Genomic DNA, 21173 nt, shown 5'->3' with positions numbered 1-21173 from the left:
CCAGGTCCGGGGTCAGGTCGGGGCCCGGGCCCCGGGTCGGGGCCGGAGGGTGGAGTTCCAGGTCGCCCCCGGTCTGAAGGGGAGTCTGGGGGGCCGCGGGGGTCAGGTTCGCTCCCGGCCGCGCGGCCTCCAGGGGGCGCCGCCGCCGCCGCCCGCCCGCCCGGCCGCTCGCGGGCTCGCTGGCGCTGTGCGCGGCAGGCGGGGCCGGAGGCGGCTGCGGCTCCGGGGTGCGGGCAGCGGCGGCGGCGGCGGCGGCGGCCCGACTGCAGTCCCGGCGGGAGCGGAGCGAGCCGGGGCCGGGCCCGAGCCGGCGCCATGGGGCGGCGGCGCCTGTGAGCCGCGGCGAGCGAGCCGCGGGCGCCGAGGGGGCGAGCGGGCAGCGGCGCCCGAGGCCGACGGAGCGGCCGGGCCGAGGCGCCGAGCCGAGCGGAGCGGAGCCGAGCGGCGGGAGAGGCCGCCGCCGCCGCCGCCAAGATGGCGGACCTGGAGGCGGTGCTGGCCGACGTGAGCTACCTGATGGCCATGGAGAAGAGCAAGGCCACGCCGGCCGCGCGCGCCAGCAAGAAGATCCTGCTGCCCGAGCCCAGGTGAGCGGCCGCCGGCCCGGCCCGAGCCCCGCCGGCGCCCGGCCCCGGCCCCGCACCCCTGCGCCCCGGCCGCCGCTCCGGGGCCAGCAGCCCCCCGCCGGAGCTCGAGGCGCCAGGACTTGTGCGCCCGAACCCGGGGCGCCCCCACGCCAGGGCTCCCCAGCCCGACGGGCTCCCCGCCTCGCTCGGCGCCCCCCCTGCCCCGCTCTGCCGCCCCGTCCCTCCGTGTGCACTCACCCCGCAGCCCCTCGCCCCTGCCTTCTCCCACAGGGTTCCCGGGCGCCCTCCACCCTGCTCCCCGCAGCTCTTGGTGCCCGTTGGGTCCCCTCCGCTGCCTCCCACCATCTACCTGGCCTGCCTGTGTCGCCCATGCCTTTGCTGCCCCTGCGCCCAGCACTCAGACGCGGGGTTCCTCCACTCCAACCCTTAGCTCCCCGTGGTTGTCACTTGTGTGAGGTTTGGGGAGACAAGTCTTCCCAGGCCTTCCCACCCTCTGGGGGCTCACTGGCTTGGGGTTTAAGAGTGCTTTGAGGGCCAGGGTGGTGGTGGGGGCAGGGTACGTGGTGTGTGTCCCATCCTCGTGGGGGGACACCCGCTGTCCCTCTGCCCTTGAATTCCCCCTCTGGTGGGCCCTGCCTATGCTGCCTGTGGGTGCTATTTGCCAGGGGACAGCCCAGCAAACCTGCAGCTGGACCATGATTGCCACCTCTCTGTGAGACAACTGATGTCACTACACCTGGTAGCAAAGTTTAAACTGTTCAGGATGCAGTCACAGAAGTGTACAGGATCCTGACCATAGCTGAGGCTTGTCTGGCCTTTTATGGCTTCAACTGTATTTTCCAGTGTTTCAGCTACATAGTAGCCCATGGGCAGGTGGAACAGGTATGGTTTTGTCCCCATGGAATAGGTGGGAAAGGTGAAGGCCCAGAGGTGAGTGGCCTGACCAGTGTCACAGGTAATCCAGGGTGATGCCTAGTTAGCACATCAGGACTTCTGGCCTCTAGTTCCACACTGTGCCCACCACTCTGGCTTGAGCTGGGGACTGGCCATTCTGCATCTCCGAGAGCCACGCGCCCACCACAATTCTTCATGACATGTGTCAAGGCCAGTCGCAGCAACTCCTCTATACCTGCCTGAGTGTTGGCATGCTGGTGCCTGGCCGGCCCAGGAGCCTGGCCCTGTCCTAGCTCTCAATGGTCTTTATCACGTGACTTCGGGCAAGTCCCTTCCCTTCCAGGGCCTCGGTTTTCTCATCTGTGAAATGTGGATGGTGTGAAATAAGGGCTTTGACACTTGGGCAACCTGAGTCTGAAGCAGAGCCCAAAGCTGCACGGGGTTACTATACCGATGGCTCAGCTACCCCCCTTGCATGCATGCCCTGCTCACTGGGTTTCAGACTGACTGAATACCAGGCCTGGGAGAGGAAAATTGCTCTGCCTTTTGAAAAAGCCGTTAGGGCCCTTTTTTCTCTAAGACATTGCAATCAGATTTCTCAAAACAGGAACCAGACTGACTGTCAGCTGGGGGCTGTCCAGGCAGCGGCAACAGTTAGAACAAAAACGAGTTCAGAAATGACAAAGCCACAAGGGAGGAAATGGGGGAGACAACCTCTGGGGCTCATAGTGGCTTTCCTTGGTGACCTTAGCCTCAAGACCCTCCTGCAGGTTCGAGTTCTGCAAAGTATCAGGCGGGGCTTTTTTCTGGAACTCTCTGTGTTTGGGTAATCCTTCCCCAGAATGCATTGCTCCTGATGGGGCCCCGCCTTGGGTTGGCTGTGCAGGTGTTAGAACGCTGAGAAACGAGATGTTCCTCTTTTCCTGTCCCCTTTACTCTCCATGGTAGTCATGGTGGTGATAGGACGATGGAAATTGGAAATTACAATAATTTATAATTTATTTTGACATCTGCCACCTCAGTTGATCCAAAAACCAACCTGTGAAGTTGGCAAGGCCAGCTTCAAGAGTAGTTGCTCAAGAAATACCAAGAGTGTGTGATATCTGAAACCAGGTAGGCTGTGAGTTTTAGGGCAGTAGAAGGACACGGAGAGCCAGGTGTCCTGGGGTCTTGTGCAGGGTCACCATCTGGCAGCACAGTGTTGGGCAGATTCACCCCCATTTGTGAGCCGGACTAGAGGCTCTGCAGTGGCCATCAGTGAGCTAAGGGCTGGGGAGGGCCTGAGCTGCTCTGTGCAGCAGGCCTAGGGTGGTCTGAGGAGTCCGGGGATCCTGCATTGGAGGACATGCCACCCTGTATGCTTATGCCTTGCACACCCAGGGGGTTGGATGCCTCACCCCCTGGAAAAGTCACTGTGACTGTGCCTTACGTTTGCCTCTCACTTCCCAGTTTGCAAAGTGGTTTTTACTCTATTTTGTCCTTTTCACAACTGTGGGAAGCAGACACAGCAGGTAGTATTCTCCCATTTAACAGTTAAAGCAACTGAGGCTCAGAGAAGGGTAAAGACTTAGGCACAGAGATGAGCTAGAACTTGAACCTGGGTCTCTGGACTCCCTTCCCCGCTCTGCTTCATGTCCTCCACACGCCCCTCCACCTCGTACGTGCCGGTTGGCACTCCTGGTCTGGGGAGGTGGCCTGGAAGCAGGGCAGCCCCAGCACTGTCACAAGGCCCAGCCCCCTCCCTGTCTGCTGGGCCAGACTGGGGTTGCCCTGGTGGGTGAAGCGGGTGTGGAGAGAGGCAGCTTTACGCCTGGGGTCATGCCTTGCCCTCACACACAAGGTCAGGGTCAGGGAGAAAGGCGGTAGTTTGTCCATGACAGGTGCCATTTGGCATCGTTCCCACCTTGGTATGGTCCATCTGGGCAGCCTCCCTGCAGCTGGTGCCCAGACTGTGGCTTGGCTGGGAACTGGGGCTGGCATCTCAGAGCTGGGGCACAGGAGCTGGGGCACAGTGCCACTTTGAGTTGGCACAGGGGCCTCCCCTTCTGTCACCTTATGGAATCTGAGGAAGCAGACCCATTTCTCTGCCCTCTCCTGGAAGGAGGCAGCGGTGCGTGGCTAGAAGACAGGAGATGCAGCTTCTAATCCCACTGCAATACCTGCTCATGTGGGACCTGGCATGTCACTTTCCCTGGCTGAGCCTGCCTCAGGTTTCACCTCGATAAAATGAGGGTGCTGCCCTTCACAATAACCCCTCAGTGCGCCCCGGCTCAGGACTGTGGCCTGTCCCTCTCGGTGAAGGAACAGCCAGCTGCCTTTCCCCGTGGCGGCGGCAATCCTCAAATTAGTGTCATTTGCTTAATGTGACCACAGAGGCCTCGTGTAATTAGTCTCTGGGCTCCTGACTGAGGAGCTGGGCTTGGGCAGCCCCAGGAGGTGAACCTGCACTCCCTGGTGACAGTGGCAGCCTCGACAGCAGATTGTCAGAGCCGGGCGCAGCCTCCCATTTTCTTGGCTCTTTCCTGGTCCCTCCCCCGCGGTGGATTTCCTTCTTCCTGCCCTTCTCTGGCTTCCCCGTCTCCCAGACCCGCCGCGCTTCCTCTGCTGCTGCTTCGTTCCTGTTAACTCTTTGCCCCAAGGACTTCCTGCCCTTGATTTGTCGGGGGCAGGGGTGCAGGGGAAGGTTTTCTCCCTTCTACCTCCCTTCACTTCTCCATCACTAGCAGAAACCCTGCTGTCGGCAGCCTTTATCTCTTACTCAGAACTTTCCACTCCAGTAGCCATGTCCTCCCTGCCCCTGAAAACAAGATGATCTTTTCGGCAATCGTTCCCTCTAGGCCTTTGAAACCCCCACTCTCCCCAGGAATGGGTCTCTGGGATGTCTTTTCCCATCTGTTCTCCTTTGCAGAGCATGGGGTTTCACATTTTTGCCATTAAGTTGCCTGCCTGCCCGCTGTTCCCTCAGTAAATGGATTTGAAGGGAGCGTGAGCATTACAGGTTGGAATCCGTGCAGGGGAATCTGGGCGCTGCCAGCCCAGGAGTAATGTGTCCTATTAATGCACGATCAATTCCTAGTAGTAAACTCCCAGTGACGTCAGGTGCAGGCGCTGTGCCGCTGCGCCGCCTCCCTCCCGCCCGCGCCCGCCGCCCGCCGCCCGCCGCCGCAGGTCGGCTCTGCGGAGGGGCTGCACCGGCTGACGGGCCGGCGGGCCAGCTGCGTGCGCGGCTGGCTTCCGGATATCGCGCTCCTGCCTCGGTACAAACAGCAGAAGCCATGAATGAGCACGCGAGCCTCTGAGGGGCACGCACCCCAGCCCCAGCCCACCTGCCCCTTCCTTCTGGGGCCAGGAGGGGCCAGAGGCCTCCCCGGGTCACGTAAGGCAGAGTTAACGCTCAAGTTACGCTCATCTGTTTCAAACAAGAGATACTAACAGTGGGTGTTTGGATGCAGTTTTTTTCTAGAACAGTAACATCCCTTCTTTGCATTGCTGCTTTCTTGAAGGGTAACGTCTCTGCCGGCAGGAGAGCCGGGGTTCAGAAGTGGGAGTCTGGTGTGAAGGCGGCAGCAGCTCTGCCTCTGATGGGGGACTTCTGCCTCTGGAGGCCACCCTAGGTTTAGGGCGGGGACAGGCCCCTCCCAGGAACCTCGGGGCCAGGAGCCCTGGAAGTGCCTCCTTGGTGCTTTCTAACGTGGAGGCAGTAAATTGCAGGGTGTGGTGCTCAAGTCATGTTCGTGTAGAAGCTGTGACGGTGACAATGCCACCAGAGCACCTCCTCCCATGCGTCCTGCAGGGCGCCACTGGGAACCTGGCTGCTGTAGGTGTGTGAGGTGGGTTTGCGTGTGTGGCGCCACGCAGGACCCTTTCCTGCTCCTTGGCCCAGGGCTTGCTCCGGAGTTGTCCATTTGGGTTGGTCTTTCCTGTTGGTACGTGGCCCCTTCCTCAAGCTCTGAGGATGTTGTCAGCCCCAGGGAGAGTCATTGAGAAACATTAATAAGAAGCCCCAGGGGACTTCCTCCTACCACTGCCACCTTGGTGCCAGGTTTCCTGGAAATGCCACAGAGAAGTGCCCCGCTGAGGCCACAGCCTCTGCTCCACTGGCTTGTTAACCATTGTCTCCCAGAGCACGGCAGTTCCAGGTGTGGCTGTACCAGACCCGCCAGGCCTGCAGTCTCTGTGCCAGCTTGCACAGCCCTGGGGTTTCACGGCTCTAGCATTCTGCTCACCCAGGAACGCAGGAACCATGGCCCCTGGCCTGCCAGATGCCAGCAAAAACTGTCCCCAGCCTGATACGGGCTCCCAGGAGGGATGTTGCCCAAAGCCACTGGCCAGGGGTCTTGGGCCAGGGCAGCCAGGGTACAAGGCTGGGGCCTTCTGAGACCCTTCCTTCAACTCTTCTGCCTTGAGGGAGGCCCTTTCTCAGAGAGGCTGGACATTTTCTTGCCACTGACTAACTGGGTGAGGCACCCTGGGCCATCTGCTCAGCTTCTTCTAGCCTAGATTTCCTCATCACCAAAACAAGCATGTTTGCTTCAGACCCCTGTGGTCCCTGCCTGTCCACACAAGCTGCAGTCTTGTGACCCTGCCTGGGAGTCACCTGTGAGGGCCCACAGCAGCCCACCCAGCCGCTGCGCCACAGAGCGGGGGACTTTGCTTTTCCTCTGAACCACGTGGTGCCAGAAGGTACCGGAAGTTCTCCCTCTCAGCCTTCAACCCCTCCCTGCCTGCCGGCTGTCCTGCCTCACCCCAGCCCACGCTCTGGGCAGGCAGGGAGGAAGTGCGCCCTCCCCCAGTGTGAGAGCCCCTGAACGAGAGTGAACAGTGCTGTCAGCAGTGCGCTCAGTGAGCCCAGCCTCCTGCCCAGGGCCCTTCCAGGCTTCCCCGGGACCCCCGTGCTGAGCATCAGAGTACGCGAGGCTGGTCTCTATGCATCTCGCACCTGGCTCAAGGAGTGTGCCTAGGCCGGCCCTGGTTAGGGCTTGCCAGTCAGGAGGCTGCCTGGCCATAGGCCTCACCCTCCAGGGCATGTCAGGTGTAGGACAGAGACCCAAACAAGACCGAGTATTTAATGCGTGTTCTAGAAGGAGATGGAGGCTGTGGGGTCCTCCTGGAGGGGACGTGAGCTGACAGCCCTGATGGCAAGGCTGGCCCCTCAGGAGAATTCTCCTTCTGCTGTGTCCTCTCGGGCTTTTTAAACAGCCAGCTCCATGGTAGCAATTTAGCATTTTGTTGACATCCTCATTTTACAAATGGGGAAACTGGAAATTTAAAGTTTGTGACTTGGCCTGGCCTCCAGGGGGGGAGGCAGGAGTAGCCATTTGGAGCCCAGGCCTGGGCATCCCCTTGACCAAAAGCAAAGACTGCCTGAGGCTCAGCCCAGAGGGTCCTTCCGGCAGGGAAGATGGAGGCCTGTGGCTCTCTTGACAAGCCCATCCAGGAGCCTTGTGTTCCTGGGTGTCAGAGTTGTTGATGGGCCAGGGCAGGAATGCTGCTGTGGGCGTTTCACCACTCCAGACTCCACCAGGATCAGGGAGCAGGTGCTGGACACAAAGGTGACCCAGCTGGGGAGCTGCCACCGCCCTCCATGACAGCCTGTATTTGCCATCCTGTCAGGAGTGTCTCCCAGGACACGCTTTTCTCACCTCCCAGCTCCCTCAGCCGCCAGCCTCACGGGAATGGACAGGAGACCCTGACGCAGCTGTTTTGGGGGCCTTCCACCTAAAGGCTCCGCTCTAGTCTGACTTCTTGTTTGGTTGGGAGGGGCGGGTTGTTTATTTTATTTAGAAAACATTTTTTTCTTTTTAAGGAAGAAAGTGAAGTGCTGTCGGCTGAAGGATGCTGCGGCCATCTGTGCAGGCTGCCGAGGGGCAGGGTCTGGCCACCAGTGGCTCCAAGCTGGGGCCCCCTTCCTGCTTTCCCCTGGGCTGAGCCAGCAGCAGAGCCCAGGAGGGAGAAGGCTCTGTACAGGTGCAGCTCCGAGAAGAGATGGTTCTGTCCTCGGAGGCAGGGCCTCTTAGAGAGCGTGTTTCCCCTGCGGGTTTTTGCAAGCTCAGTTCCTGGCTGTTCTGGGGCGTTGGCGAGTCCTGTGGGGGGAGGTAGCTGTGCTGCTCTCTGGGACCTAGGCGGGCATTGCCATGGCATCCCCGATGCTAAGCTGGTGCTGGCCTTGAGAGTTCCCAGCACAAGTTTTTGGGGCTCAGTAGGGCTTCCCAGTGCCTGTTGGCAGGGGCCAGTCCCAGCCGCCTGGGGGTGTCACCACTGAGGGAATGGAGTTGGTTAGCCTATTGCCTGTATCTACCTGTCTGGACATCCTGCCTGACCACACTTGACCACCATGACCATCCACCTCCGTGGAGAGTTGACATTTTGTGATATTTTTCCCTCTTTATTGCTTTTTCTCATTCCCTTCCATAGACCAAAATATCTCGAAACCCAGGGATTGGGTGCAGATGTGTAGAGCCGAGGGGAGGTGAGGGCCCAGCCTGCCTGGTCCGGGCACCTGGCCCTTGCAGGGGGCCTGGGCTCCCCTGGCTGCGAGGCCCCTGCTGAGCCTTCACCGCCCTGCTCTGGCCCTCCCTGCTCACCGCGGCCTGGCCTGCTGTCCGAATGAACGGGAGGCCCTGCGCTCTTCCTCCCGGAGACTATGGGAATACAGTCTCTAGTTCGCAGGCTCCCGGGCAGGTCTTGCGAGCCCCTGCTGTATGTGAAGCGCATGTGGCATCTGGCCTTGCCTCCTGAGTCCCTGTGAGTCCCAGGGGGCTGGGGAGACGTGTCCTTGACGGTGGCTGGTGGATGTATGGCCCCCAGGAGGGGAGAGTGTCCTGGCATGGGTGGGGGCCATATCCTGGCCGTTGAGCCCCCTCTAGTTGTAAGGGTGGCCTCACTTTCTCAGAGGGAACTGGCTGAAGTGGCAGTACTGGGCCATTGGCCTCTGGCTGGAGTCACAAGATGGGGACACAGGAGGGATGTCCTGGTCATCAGTGCCCTTCTGCCTGTAGGAGACAGCTTTCAGAGGACGCCTCCAAGGGTGGGGAAACAGGAGAGGGGGTCAGGTCTTCACTACTGTGCCTGGGACGACTCTGTGTGGCCATGTGTTACCCTACGTGGCTCAGACATGCACAGGGGCCTGAGTTTCCACCCAGACAGTCTCAGAAGGAAAGTGTTGAGCAGAAAAGGGCAGCAGTGCCCTGCCTTTGAGCCCAGGCCACAAGGCTGGTGGGCCCTCGGGCTGTGCTGGACCTGCCTGGAGCCCACCTCCTCAAGCCTCAAGCCCCTGCAGGTGTGGTCTGCCTGCCAGTTGGCCTTGTCAGCCCTTCATCTGTCTGCCCGCTGGTTCCAGCCTGCTCCTGCCCCACTCTGTTTCTTCCCTCCTTCCTGGCCCAGTGTCATCATCTACCTGGGCTTCCTCCCGCAGGTGCCTCCAGCAGCCTGTCTGCTCACTCAGTGCCCTGGACCCAGCTTCCCTTGTCCTCTGCTAATCCACTCCCTGCCCTGTGGCCTCTTGCTCATCCTTGGCCGGGCCTCCCCCCCCCACATCCACCCATCTGCCTCGGGTTTTGCTACCTGTCAACATCCTGTTTGCACTTGAACCCAGTGGAATTCCACGTTCTCTACACAGCCTCTCCTGGCAGCCCGGAACACCCCTCCCTTCACCAGTCTTCTTGCACTGATGGTCCCGCTCAGGCCTATCACTGTCTGATGTCATAGGACCAGACACAGAACCTGTGCCCTGGGAGGGCCTGCTGGGAGGGCAGGGGTGCATAGCTCTCTGGTAGGTGATGCACAGCAGGCCCAGTGACCACGGCCCTGTGTTGGGCTCCAAGAGGGGCACATGGCTGTAGCGAGGCAAGGGCACAGACTTTCCAATTCAGGTCTTCCCAGCTGCAGTCCCTTCGTCAGTGGCCTGCTGGAGGCCCCACATGTCCCGAGGGCCTTGTGAGCATTGCATGAGCTCCAATGTGACTGCCCAGCCGAGCCCTCAGTATGGGCACCCAAGAGCATCCTCAGGAGCCTGGGCTAGTGAGGGCCAGTGTGACCACAACTGGCTGTCATGAAGGCAGGTTGGCAGGCTAGACTGCAGGTGGCCCGGGAGCAGGAAGGAGGGACAGCAAGGTGCATCTAAGGCATATTGTGCAGCCTGGTGTCACTTTCCCAGACAGCTCTGGGTGTTGGGGGAAGATAAACGGGTCACAGTGGCCAGCCCCTCCCCTGCTGACCTCCCAAGCAACCCAGGGGTGGGGGTCATGTTTTTATTTCATGTAGTAGGGACACTGGACCTAAGGCTTGGGTTTTTCTTTTTTTAACTATTTTTAAAAACTGAGATATAATTCATGGAACATAAAATTCATCATTTTGAAGTGTACATACAGTCCAGTGGATTTTCACACATTCACCACAATGTGCGGCCCTCAGCCACTCCCTGATTCCAGACTCCATCTCCGAGAAAGAAACCCCGCCCCCATGAGTGCCGACCCACCTGCCGTCTCTGGAGATCTGCCTGTCCTGGACGTGTGATGCAAATGGAATCATATGTGGCCTTCGTGACTATCCCTTTTCACCTAGCAGAGTGCTGAGGCTCCTCCGTATTACAACACCTTCCACTGCTTCCTTGCGCCTTATGGCCAGGCAGTATTCCCCAGTGAGGACAGGCCACATGTTGCTTAGCCATCACCTGCTGATGGGTGAGCCTGGCTTTTGAGGTTTGGTCAAGTTCCCAAAGCCAGGATGAGACAGCACCTGGACCAGCATTCTGCGCAGTCTCCTGCTAGCTCCCCGAGCTTTTGGGGGAGAGCCTCAGTCGGCACAGGCTTCTCCAGGCCCCTCTGCTGTGACTAGTGGTCAGGCCCAACAGGGGTGGCCGCTTTGCCTGGGGGTTGCAGTGGCACACCCCCCTCCCCAGCAGTGCCCCCGACTTGATTCTGGGAGGAGAGTCGGTGGCCTTCCAAGCAAGGGCCATCAGATCTGAAGGGAGCCACGGGGCTCTGGGTCACCCCTGCCCCTCTGTCGTTCAGCATCCGCAGCGTCATGCAGAAGTACTTGGAAGACCGGGGCGAGGTGACCTTTGAAAAGATCTTCTCCCAGAAGCTGGGTAAGTACAGTGGGGGCTCTGCTGGCCCCAAGGACTTCCCACCACTTGTCCAGCTGCCCGGGCCTGGAGTGTGGGGACAGGAGGACCCTAAAACTACCTCCTACCCCCGCCCTAGCTTGCTGTTTCCTTCTCCCAGGAGGTTTGGCCTCCCCGGTGCTTGAGGAAGGGCGGCCAGCGGGGCCGCTTCCCCCACCCACCGGGGCAGCAGGGCTGTGACCCTTGGTCCCTCCCAGCCCCTGGCTCTTGGGCCAGGGAGCCCCGTGAAGGGGGTGGGGGCCCCACAGTCTTCCAGGGCTGCCGGGGGAGTTCCTCCTTTGGGTTTTTGTTTGTGAGAGTTGCAGCTTCCCCTTGGCGCAGGCACAGCGGCTCTGGACCGTTGGTAGAACTGACAGGAAGGGGCGGAGCCCTTCCTGTGGCGCCTGCCGCGCTGTGGCCGCCCACCCCGCCCCCATGGGCCCTCTGTGAGCGACCTGCTTCGGCCGTCCCCTGGATCTTCCTCCACCGGTGCCTTTTGTCTTAGACGTGTCGTGGGGCCACAGCATGGACCTGGCCCACAGGGTTGGGGTAGATGTCGGGGAGGCAAGCTCCAGCCACTCAGGGCTCCGATTTGGGCTTCTGGAGAACAGGTCTCAGCTCTGAAGTGGGACTGACCCAGCCTGGCCTGGCAGCATAAGCGTTGGAGGGCAGGCTTAGGGAGTCGGTGTATTAGGAAGCACACAGTTTGGGTCTCCGACCATGCTGTGTGAGCTGGGGCATATTGCTTCACCTCTCTGAGCCTGCTGGTGGCCACACCTGGGAACCGAGACTCAGGAGGCCTGTTGCCCAGGGCTGTTGGAGGACTGGGTAAAGTGGGGTCAGCACAAGCCCCTTGCGGGGAGCCCTGGTCACAAGTTACTCAAAGGCACAGTATTGAAAGGCCAGAAGTGATGGCCACGAGCTCCGGCAGAGGTGCCCAGCAGTGTCCCCAGAGAGTCATGGGAAGCCGTCGAGTGCGAGCCAGGTCACTCATGTCGGGGTGGACCGAGCTGGGACCATCCCTGCTTCTGCTCTGCCCTCCAGCCTTGGGCCCTCACTCCCTGCTGTGGGGTGAGGCCTGGGGCTGCTGTGAGCCCTTCCTGCCGCCCACCCCACCCCACCCCTTCCCCAGCTGCCTCTGCCCTTCAAGGCCCTCTGCACCGAGGCTCCTCTGCCAGGCTGCTTCCCAGGACCTGCCTCCCCTGGATAGAGGATGCTCCCCATAAACTGCTAACTGCCAGGCCTCCTTGAGCCTCGGTTTCCCCAGCTGGACCCTTTCCCCACGCCCCCTGCCCCACACTGTCTGCCTATTTCTTAGGGCTGCTATGAGAATTAGCCCGATGGTGGAGGGGCTGTGAGGTCCAGGGAGAGGAGTAGGGCCCCCCTCGGAGGTTGCCCACCTCCCACTGCTGCAGCTCAGGCCGGCCCCACAGGTCTCACTGTGCCGGCAGGGGAGGGGGCACAAGCCCCAGCCTCAGTGAGGGGACCTGGGCACCAGAGCCAGCCCTCCACCTCTGCCTCATAAGGGCACCTGTCACATTCCAGCCACCACCTGAGGAAGCAGATATAAGAGGAGAGAGATGCAGGCACCCCTACCCCAAACCCGGGGATCTTTAGGTGACAGCAGCCTTGGTGCTGCCTTGCCCAGCCCCCACCTAGGGGAGAGACCATCTCTGCCGCCCCCTCAGCCAGTCTGCCCACACTGCCCACCATTTGGGCAGGCCTCGGGGCGGGGGCTCAGCCCCCAACGTGCCTCTTTCAGGGTACCTGCTCTTCCGGGACTTCTGCCTGAAGCACCTGGAGGAGGCCAAGCCCCTGGTGGAGTTCTATGAGGAGGTGAGGGCCTGCTGGGCCCCGAGGGGGGAGGGCTGAGGATGCTCTTGTTGAATCCGCGAGATGCCTAGTGCTGGCGCTGCTGTGTCACCCGTGGGGCTCTTGTCCACTAGATCAAGAAATACGAGAAACTGGAGACAGAGGGGGAGCGCCTGGCGCGCAGCCGGGACGTCTTTGACACCTACATCATGAAGGAGCTGCTGGCCTGCTCGCATGTGAGTGTCCAGCCAGCTGGCCCTCGGGCCCCAGGCCCACAGTGACCTGGGTATCGGGAAGGGATGGCAGACCCTGTGGAGAATTCACAGTCCCCTCTCTTCCCCAGCCCTTCTCAAAAAGTGCCATTGAGCATGTCCAGGGCCACCTGGTGAAGAAGCAGGTGCCTCCAGATCTCTTCCAGGTGTGTGCTGGGCTCATTCCCCACTGCCTCCATCCCAGCCAGGGTCACCCTGGCAGCAGGTCAGGGAGCTCAGTTGGCTCCCACTCTGGCTCAGTCACCAACCTCCAGCTTCTTTCCTTAGCCGTACATTGAAGAGATTTGTCAGAACCTCCGAGGGGATGTGTTCCAGAAATTCATCGAGAGGTGAGAGCAGGGCGTGTGTGGGAGGGGCAGGGGAGGAAGACGGTGTGTGGACATGAGAGGGAAGCCAGGCTGCTTTAGGGCCCAAGCAGGGCACCTGGGCCCAGCTGTGCCCACGCAGGGACCTCTGATGTCTGTCACCTTTTTCACACTCCTGCCCCATCGTCCTCAGCACCAGGCATCTCTGGGCCCATCCCAGACGATGCTCCAGGGATCGAGGGGCCACCTGTGCATCTTTCCCTCCCAGAGACTGTCACCTTGCTGTGCCCATCCTGACTGAGAGGTCTCAGGATGGCAGTAGGGGCAGGCATGAGAGGGCACACAGTCCCCTGTCCTGTGGCTCTCATGGCCAGAGCTGGCCTGGTGGGTGGGAGTTGCAGGCAGATCTCAGCTTGATACAAAGAGCAGGGTCCCGGCTGCCCAGCCACTGAGTGGTGGCTCCACAGGACCAAGGGCCATGCCACTGAGATGTGCGTGCGGGGATGAGGCAGGCCTTGTCGAGGATACGATAACAGGGAATCTGGGGCTGAGTGGGAAGTCGTCCTGTCCAAGCTTATCTGATCCCAGCAGGAATCCCTAAACAGGTGGCCAGACCCTGCTGTCCTGGGCAGTCCAGAACAGGACACTGAGGCCCAGCCCCAGGGAGTGGCAGTGGGGGTGGTGCAGGCTTGACCCAGCATCACTCTGTCCCCTTTCTGAGGCTCATCTCAGCCCTGGGTTCTTCTCTTACAGCGATAAGTTCACACGATTTTGCCAGTGGAAGAACGTGGAGCTCAACATCCACGTGAGTGGACTGGGTGCCCTCTCTGCTCCTCCCCAGGGAGCCGGGCACCGTGGCTTGGCCAGGGCGAGGAGGTCAGGACAGCCTGCCCTTCAGCCCCCCGGAGTGGTAGCGGTGGGGTCAGTGCCAGGGCCCCAGTGAGGCAGCTCAGGGCAGCATGTGGTGAGGGTGCCTCTGCCCTGGGGTGGGGCCCCCATAGCCTGTGTGACTCTGGTTGTCGCCATCCCCACAGCTGACCATGAACGACTTCAGTGTGCACCGCATCATCGGGCGAGGGGGCTTCGGCGAGGTCTACGGGTGCCGGAAGGCTGACACAGGAAAGATGTGAGCTCCTGCTCAGCCAGATTTGGGTGGGAGGCTTGAGGGAGAGGAAGGCCCCAAGGGTGCCCTGCAGCCATGGGGCGGCCACGAAGAGCTGCGAGAGGCATCCGTGCTGGCACTGGGGGCCTGGGAGCCGGGTAGCAGGGCCCTGAATGGGCAGGTCTCTTCAAAGGGCCACCTGCTGTTCCCTCCATGGCTCCTGAGAGCCCCCAGAGTCCCTGGCCCACCAGCACTTTCTCCCGCCCTGTCTGTCTCTGCTTCTCTGATGTGTCATATGCTTGTCGCGGTGTCGGGTCTTCCCCACAAGAGCCTGACTGTCCCCTGCCCTGCCCTGAAGGTGTATGTGGGCTGACTGACCCAGCAGCCCCTTCCCCCAGGTATGCCATGAAGTGTCTGGACAAGAAGCGCATCAAGATGAAGCAGGGGGAGACCCTGGCCCTGAACGAGCGCATCATGCTCTCCCTCGTCAGCACTGGGGTGAGCCGGGGGGACGGGCTGGCCACGAGCGGCCCTGGGTTCTGGAACCTCTGCTGACCTTCCCCTCCTGTCTGCTCCTAGGACTGCCCGTTCATTGTCTGCATGTCATACGCATTTCACACACCGGACAAGCTCAGCTTCATCCTTGATCTCATGAACGGTGAGTGCGTGGCCCAGCCCCGGGTGGATCTCGGGCTGGCGGCTGGGTCAGAGAGCTGAGCAGCATCCTCGGGGCTACCTCCCTTAGGCGGGGACCTGCACTACCACCTGTCCCAGCACGGGGTCTTCTCCGAGGCCGACATGCGCTTCTATGCAGCCGAGATCATCCTGGGCCTGGAACACATGCACAACCGCTTTGTCGTCTATCGGGACCTGAAGGTGAGGCGTCACTGGGGATCCTCCCCCTCTCAGCACACCTGGCCCCCTGGCTTGTCTCCTCATCTCCTCCCTCCCACTAAGCCATTTTCTGGGTTCAGGTGGTGAAGGGTGGGGCTGGGGCCTTGTCTGCAAATACCCAACGTCTCTGGAGCAGACAGCGACCCAACTGGCATCCTGCCTGGCCGGGTCCTGTCCTGAGCCGCCCTGTAGGCTGTTCTCTGGGCTTCCTCCACAGCCCGCCAATATCCTGTTGGATGAGCATGGCCACGTGCGCATCTCCGACCTGGGCCTGGCCTGTGACTTCTCCAAGAAGAAGCCCCACGCCAGTGTGTGAGTGTCCAGCCCCCCACTCTCCCTTCCTGGGCCCTCTGCCAAGCCCTCTCACAGCTTCCTTGCCTCCACAGGGGCACCCACGGGTACATGGCCCCCGAGGTTCTGCAGAAGGGTGTGGCCTATGACAGCAGTGCCGACTGGTTCTCCCTGGGCTGCATGCTCTTCAAATTGCTGAGGGGGTGAGTGGGTACCCCAGGCCGGGTGGAGGGGCAGACAGGACAGAGAAAAGCTCTAACCCTGTCCAGGTAGGAAGCTGGAGGAGGGGAGCCCACTACTGCCTGGGCGTTAGAGGCAGCACCATCCCTGGTTTTAGACAAGGATCATTCCCGCTGCCTGCCTCAGTTTCCCCATTCCTGTCCTCTAACCTTGAACTTTGGCCTCTCCTACCCAGGCATAGCCCCTTCCGGCAGCACAAGACCAAAGATAAGCATGAGATTGATCGCATGACACTGACCATGGTGAGTGTAGGGAGCCTGGGTGGAGTCCCCCAGGGGCCACAGTAGAGCTGGGTCCCCTGTGGGTGTCACAGTCACATACTCCTGGTTGTCACCAACCAGTGATGATTTCAGGCTGCTCATCCCCACTCTGGCCTCCTGCCCCATTAGGTGCCCCGCTCCCTCTGTTGACAGAGCAAACATGCTTGCTGGGGGTGACTCAGGGTGCTGGGCCCTGGCTCTCCAGGTACTGGGGACCTGGACCCCCACCCCTGCCTGCCGGCCCCTTTCTTGGCCCTGCCAATGTCCTGCCCCTCCTCCCTGTAGGCTGTGGAGCTGCCCGACTCCTTCTCTCCCGACCTCCGCTCCCTGTTGGAGGGGCTGCTGCAGCGGGATGTCAACCGGAGGCTGGGCTGCCTGGGCCGAGGGTGAGTGCCCGGGACCAGGGCCGCTGTCCCAGCCTTCCCTGCCAGGCCCTGAGCACTCGGGCATGCTGCGGGGTCCAGGCATCTACAGTGGGCTTCTGGGCCGCCCCCAAGGATGAGCGCTGTGTCATGTCGCTGAATGGAACGCCCGCCATGGTCCCAGCCTCCTTGGGGGAGCTCACAGATTGGGGTGCTGCCAGCTCCTTCCAGTGTTCTCACGGTGCAGGGCTGCCTGGGGGTGCAGTGGCTGGAGCCGGCTGGGGCCCAGCTTCCAGAGGGGCCCCTGTTACAGAGATGGCGATGATGACAGCAGCATTTTGTGTTCATTAAGCATTTACTTAAGTGTCAGGCGTGATGTTGCAAGATTTGTAAATATTAAAACTCACAGGAGCCCTATGATGTGGGAACTGCTATTCTCCCCATTTTAGAGAAGAGGAAACAGACTCAGGTTTAGGGAACTTGCCTAAGGTCAGAGAACCAGAGAGTAGCTGAACCAGGAGTCAGCCTGCACCACCTGTCCCATGGCCCGGACTTAGCCCCCTGGCCCAGACCACGTGCATCTCCACAGGGCCCAGGAGGTGAAGGAAAGCCCCTTCTTCCACTCCCTGGACTGGCAAATGGTCTTCTTGCAGAAGGTAACAGCCTGGGGTGGGGCCAGGCAGCGCCCTGTAGCCCCTGCCCGGTGCTGATGCCAGGCCTGTTCTGCTGCAGTACCCTCCCCCACTGATCCCCCCGCGAGGGGAGGTGAATGCGGCCGACGCCTTCGACATTGGGTCCTTTGATGAGGAGGACACAAAAGGAATCAAGGTACTGGGCCTCGCCTGGCCTCTCACACCTGAACCCAGCCCAGGTGGTATCCATGTCGCTTCCCTGCCCTTGCTAGATCCTGCGCCTGCTGGCTGTCAGCTGCTGGGTCTCAGGCTCTTACTCTCCAGACATCCCTGGGGGTGGCCGTTGGACCAGGCTGCTCTGCCTGGGGGCCCGTGGCTAATGGATGTCCCTGCCCTGTGTGCATGACGAAGTTACTGGACAGCGACCAGGAGCTCTACCGAAACTTTCCCCTCACCATCTCGGAGCGGTGGCAGCAGGAGGTGGCAGAGACGGTCTTCGACACGATCAATGCTGAGACGGACCGGCTGGAGACCCGCAAGAAAACCAAAAACAAGCAGCTGGGCCATGAGGAAGGTGAGGGGTCACAGCTGCCCGCTTTAGAGATGAGCAACAGGGTTGGGTTTCAGAAACCCACCCAAAATCACGGCCAGAGAGCAGCTGCACCAGGATTCAAGGTCGGGCAGGTCCAGGCCCCGCTGAGTCCACCTGTCTCTCTCTCGCGTCAGACTATGCCCTGGGCAAGGACTGCATCATGCATGGCTACATGGCCAAGATGGGCAACCCCTTCCTGACCCAGTGGCAACGGCGGTACTTCTACCTGTTCCCCAACCGGCTCGAGTGGCGGGGCGAGGGCGAGGCCCCGGTAAGGAGCAGGGCTGGGGTGGAGAACAGAGGGCCCATGGCTGGCCTGGCCACCCCATAGCTCATGGCCCCTGCCCTCCCATGCCCACCCCGCAGCAGAGCCTGCTCACCATGGAGGAGATCCAGTCAGTGGAGGAGACGCAGATCAAGGAGCGCAAGTGCCTCCTTCTCAAGATCCGAGGTGGTAAACAGTTCGTCCTGCAGTGCGACGTGAGTGGGGGCCTGGGGACCGGCGGTGGGTACAGGGTGGCCTTGGCGGCACCCGGCCCCTCCTGACAGACCTGGGTCGGGTCGCAGAGTGACCCCGAGCTGGTGCAGTGGAAGAAGGAGCTGCGCGAGGCCTACCGCGAGGCGCAGCAGCTGGTGCAGCGGGTGCCCAAGATGAAGAACAAGCCACGCTCTCCCGTGGTGGAGCTGAGCAAGGTGCCACTGATCCAGCGTGGCAGCGCCAACGGCCTCTGACCCGCCCCACCCTTCCACCTGCCTTTTATAAACCTCTAATTTATTTTGTCGAATTTTTATTATTTGTTTTCCCGCAAAGCGGAAAAGGTTTTATTTTGTAATTATTGTGATTCCCTGTGGCCCCAGCCTGGCCCAGCCCCCAGCGGGGCCTGCTTGCCTCGGCTCCTGCTGCCGCCAACCCGGCTACTGTCCAGCTCCCCCCAGCCCTAAACCCTGGGGCCTCCTGTTCCCAGTGTCTTCCTGTGGGGGCGGGAGGCAGCCCCAGGCAGCCCTGCCTGTCCTTACCCAGGGATGATACTGCAGAGTTGTGCCACCTCTGGCTCCGCTCTGTGCCCTCTGCACAGCTGGGTGGCCCAGCACCCTGCAGCCCATGGGAGACCGCAGCACCGGGAAACTACAGGACTTTACCCGCTGTGGCCCCTCCTGTGACAGGGACGCAGCCCCACACTGTCCTGCCTCCAGCCAGTCGGTGGAGGGGCCCATTGTCTCCCGGCCCCCAGGGCCCCCCGGGCTGGCGGGCTCCTGCCCCCTGGCTCCAGGAGAGCCACCGGCTGCCAGCCCTCCTGTGTTCCTGGGCACTTGGGCTCGGCCAGGAGGGCAGCGTGGCAGTGGGTGCTGCTGCCCTCACTGCAGACCTTCCCCACCAGGCGCTGGGCTCAGGGACCACAGAAAGGCAACTGCGGGTCCTGCCACACTGGCCCAGCCTTGCCCCAAGGTCACCCTGCTCCTGGGCTGGGCAAGGCCTCACCTGCCCGGGACCACTAGGGGCCAGCCTGGCCTGGCTTGGCTGGGCAGCACAGTGAGGGGCAGGTGGGCCAGCCCTCGCCACCCTAGGCCAGTGTGCCCAGGCGGGCCAGCCCCATGGCCCCATGCCCCGTCAGTGCCACCACCCACAGGGCGCCACCTTGCCCACCGCATGCCCCCTCGTGCCTGTCACGCTGCCGTGTGTGGTCTTGCCCTGTCCCCCTGGGGCTGGGTCGGCACGCCCTTTCTGCCCATCTACTCACTCCCCAGGGCGTTTCTTTGCCGATTTTTGAATGTGATTTTAGAGTGGAAAATGAGACTATGAGTTTTTATAAAAAATGGTGCCTGACTCCTGGACTGTGTTGGACTCTTTTGTGCCCGATGACCATTCTCAGCCGCCACTGGGCTGGGGCCTGAGGGGAGAGGGTCTTGGTGGCACCGGGTCCCCTCTACTGCCACAGCAGGCATCCAGGGCCGGCCTGCCCAGGCCCAAGCCCTCCTCTGGGGTGGGGCAGGGGGCTCCACCACCCCTCTCCCACTGCCACCTGGTCCTTCACTGTGGAGAGGCAAGAGGGTCTTCTGCCCACCACCCAGAGAAGCAGGAGGAGGTGCCTGCAGTTGGGCACTTGGCGTCATGTTTGAACTGACTGAACACTTTGGCTTGCCTGGCACCATGCTGAGGACACCCCTAAGGGCAGTCAGACAAGTACTTTTGCCCTCAGGGCCACATGGCAACCTCTGGGTACTTGGCCCTCTCTGGCTTTGGCCTCCCCTCTGGCCTCCCTGTGCAGCTCGCAGTAGGAGTCCCTGAGGCCTATGGGATCCCCCAGCAACAGGCCTCTCATCTACTGATGAGGCTCTGGTCCACTTCCTTCCTGCACACCCTTCCCTACAGGCTCTGTGGGTGATGTCCACTGCTGCCAACCCCTCATAGGGCTTTGCTGGGCAGGGCTGAGGGGGTCAGCTGGAGCATGGCAAGCAGAGAAGGCAAGCTTCTAACAGTGGGATGCTCTGCACATAGAGGCTAAGAAGTTGGAGGAAAAGACATTTGAACTGAACCTTCAGCCCTGGGGTGGGATGCAGAGGATGTTCTTGATACAGGGAAGGGCCAGGTGGTCAGGAGCAGCTCAGGCTGGTGGAAACAGTGGGAGGGACCCAGGTCTGGGAGGCCCTGAATGCCAGTCTAAATTTGGCCCAGAGCCCAGAGGGGACTTAGTGACTACAGAATGAAGATGGGAATGGATGTGGGGTCTGAACTTGGATATGCTCTGGGTGGTCCTGGAGGGTTCTGGACAGGGCTGGGTGACGAGAGCTGCCTATAGAACAAGTTGCAAATTTTCACAAGTAGGATGTGTGGAGGGAGGAAAAGGAGCAGAGGCAGGGAGACCGGTGAGGGACCACTGCCATTCAAGAGATGACCAGTGGTGGTGGTGGTGGTCGAGGAAGAGATACAAAGAGAGGCCCGAGGGAGGAACACCAGGGATTAGAGGTGGGATTCACAACAGCCCCCCAGAGGGCAGCAGTTCTGCTCAGATTCACAACAGCCATGGACATAGCTGGCCTGAGGGGAAGAGGTGAATGTGGCCAGATCTGGTCTTGGACATGCTGATGGGATAGCATGGGACACTGGGCACCTAGAGATGTCCCAGATAGAGCTGAAATGCAGTCCTGGAGGTGCCATCAGGGTGACTATGGAAACAGGCATTCAGCCAAGAAGCCCAATTTGGGGAAGGGGGAGGGAGCAAATGGGCCATGGAGAAGGGTTGAGAAAGCAATGGAATTAGGAATCAAGGGCCAGTGAGGAGCTGTGCTCAAGACTGCAGAAACCAGGAGAGGCTGGGCCTGAGAAAGTCCTGTTAAGATTTGGGTTGAGGAGGTCTTGGGCTATAGGAAAGCCCCTTTTTAAGAAAGGTGTTGGCTAACCAGGGCTGCAGCTGTGGCAGCCGGCAGGGCCTGGTTGTAGAGTTCCAAACATTCAGAGGCTTCTGAGCTGCTACAGACCTGAAGACATTACAATGATTGGATGACAACACAGGGTGGGGTGGCAAAGTGATCCCAGATAGCACAAGAGCCCCCTGGCCACAATGAGAGAGCAGGGTGAAAATGGCGACTAGGGCCTCCCAGCCCAGAGACCAGCTCAAACTTCTAGATCAAATTATCCAGTCATTTTACAAATAGGGAGCACAGACCAGAGGGTCAGCCTTGACCAGCCTGGCAGCTGCCCATCCAACAAAACCCGGACCAGACTCCAGGCTAAGGCTAGGGTGATAAGGCCGGAGGGCGCCACGCTGAGGCCTGCACCGTGTTCCGGGGTGTGTGGTGTGGCCAGCCCTGATTTCGAAACTCCTTAC

At 60.8% G+C, this 21173-nt stretch overlaps 1 protein-coding gene across 2 annotated transcripts; it reads left to right on the top strand.

Annotated features, from left to right (window-relative positions):
* Window positions 1–330: 330 nt before the first annotated feature.
* GRK2 (G protein-coupled receptor kinase 2) lies at window positions 331–19171 on the top strand. 2 transcript variants are annotated; one of them, XM_036995398.2, is made up of 21 exons: window positions 331–587; window positions 10493–10569; window positions 12347–12420; window positions 12531–12632; window positions 12740–12814; window positions 12936–12997; window positions 13727–13778; window positions 14008–14099; window positions 14474–14573; window positions 14655–14733; window positions 14821–14951; window positions 15187–15281; window positions 15356–15463; window positions 15676–15742; window positions 16046–16146; window positions 16712–16778; window positions 16855–16950; window positions 17166–17328; window positions 17481–17617; window positions 17716–17826; window positions 17914–19171. In XM_036995398.2, the coding sequence occupies exons 1-21, from the start codon at window positions 475–477 to the stop codon at window positions 18076–18078; spliced, it is 2067 nt and encodes a 688-aa protein (XP_036851293.1). In that variant the 5' UTR covers window positions 331–474; the 3' UTR covers window positions 18079–19171. The 2 variants fall into 2 exon arrangements, with proteins under 2 accessions (XP_036851293.1, XP_036851292.1); XM_036995397.2 differs by having other exon boundaries at window positions 17713–17826.
* The last annotated feature ends 2002 nt before the right edge of the window (window positions 19172–21173 follow it).

Source organism: Manis javanica, chromosome 11 (assembly GCF_040802235.1).
Source record: "Manis javanica isolate MJ-LG chromosome 11, MJ_LKY, whole genome shotgun sequence".
Classification (NCBI taxonomy): Eukaryota; Metazoa; Chordata; class Mammalia; order Pholidota; family Manidae; genus Manis; species Manis javanica.
Note: the sequence above shows the minus strand (reverse complement) of the source record. Positions and strands in the feature narration are given on the sequence as shown.

Excerpts from the sequence above, each read along its gene's own strand:
- GRK2 (XM_036995397.2), top strand. The coding sequence starts at position 475 with ATGGCGGACCTGGAGGCGGTGCTGGCCGACGTGAGCTACCTGATGGCC. Across the intron at positions 10,570-12,346 it reads GATCTTCTCCCAGAAGCTGG|GGTACCTGCTCTTCCGGGAC; the intron begins GTAAGTACAGTG and ends TGCCTCTTTCAG. Across the intron at positions 15,464-15,675 it reads CTCTTCAAATTGCTGAGGGG|GCATAGCCCCTTCCGGCAGC; the intron begins GTGAGTGGGTAC and ends TCTCCTACCCAG.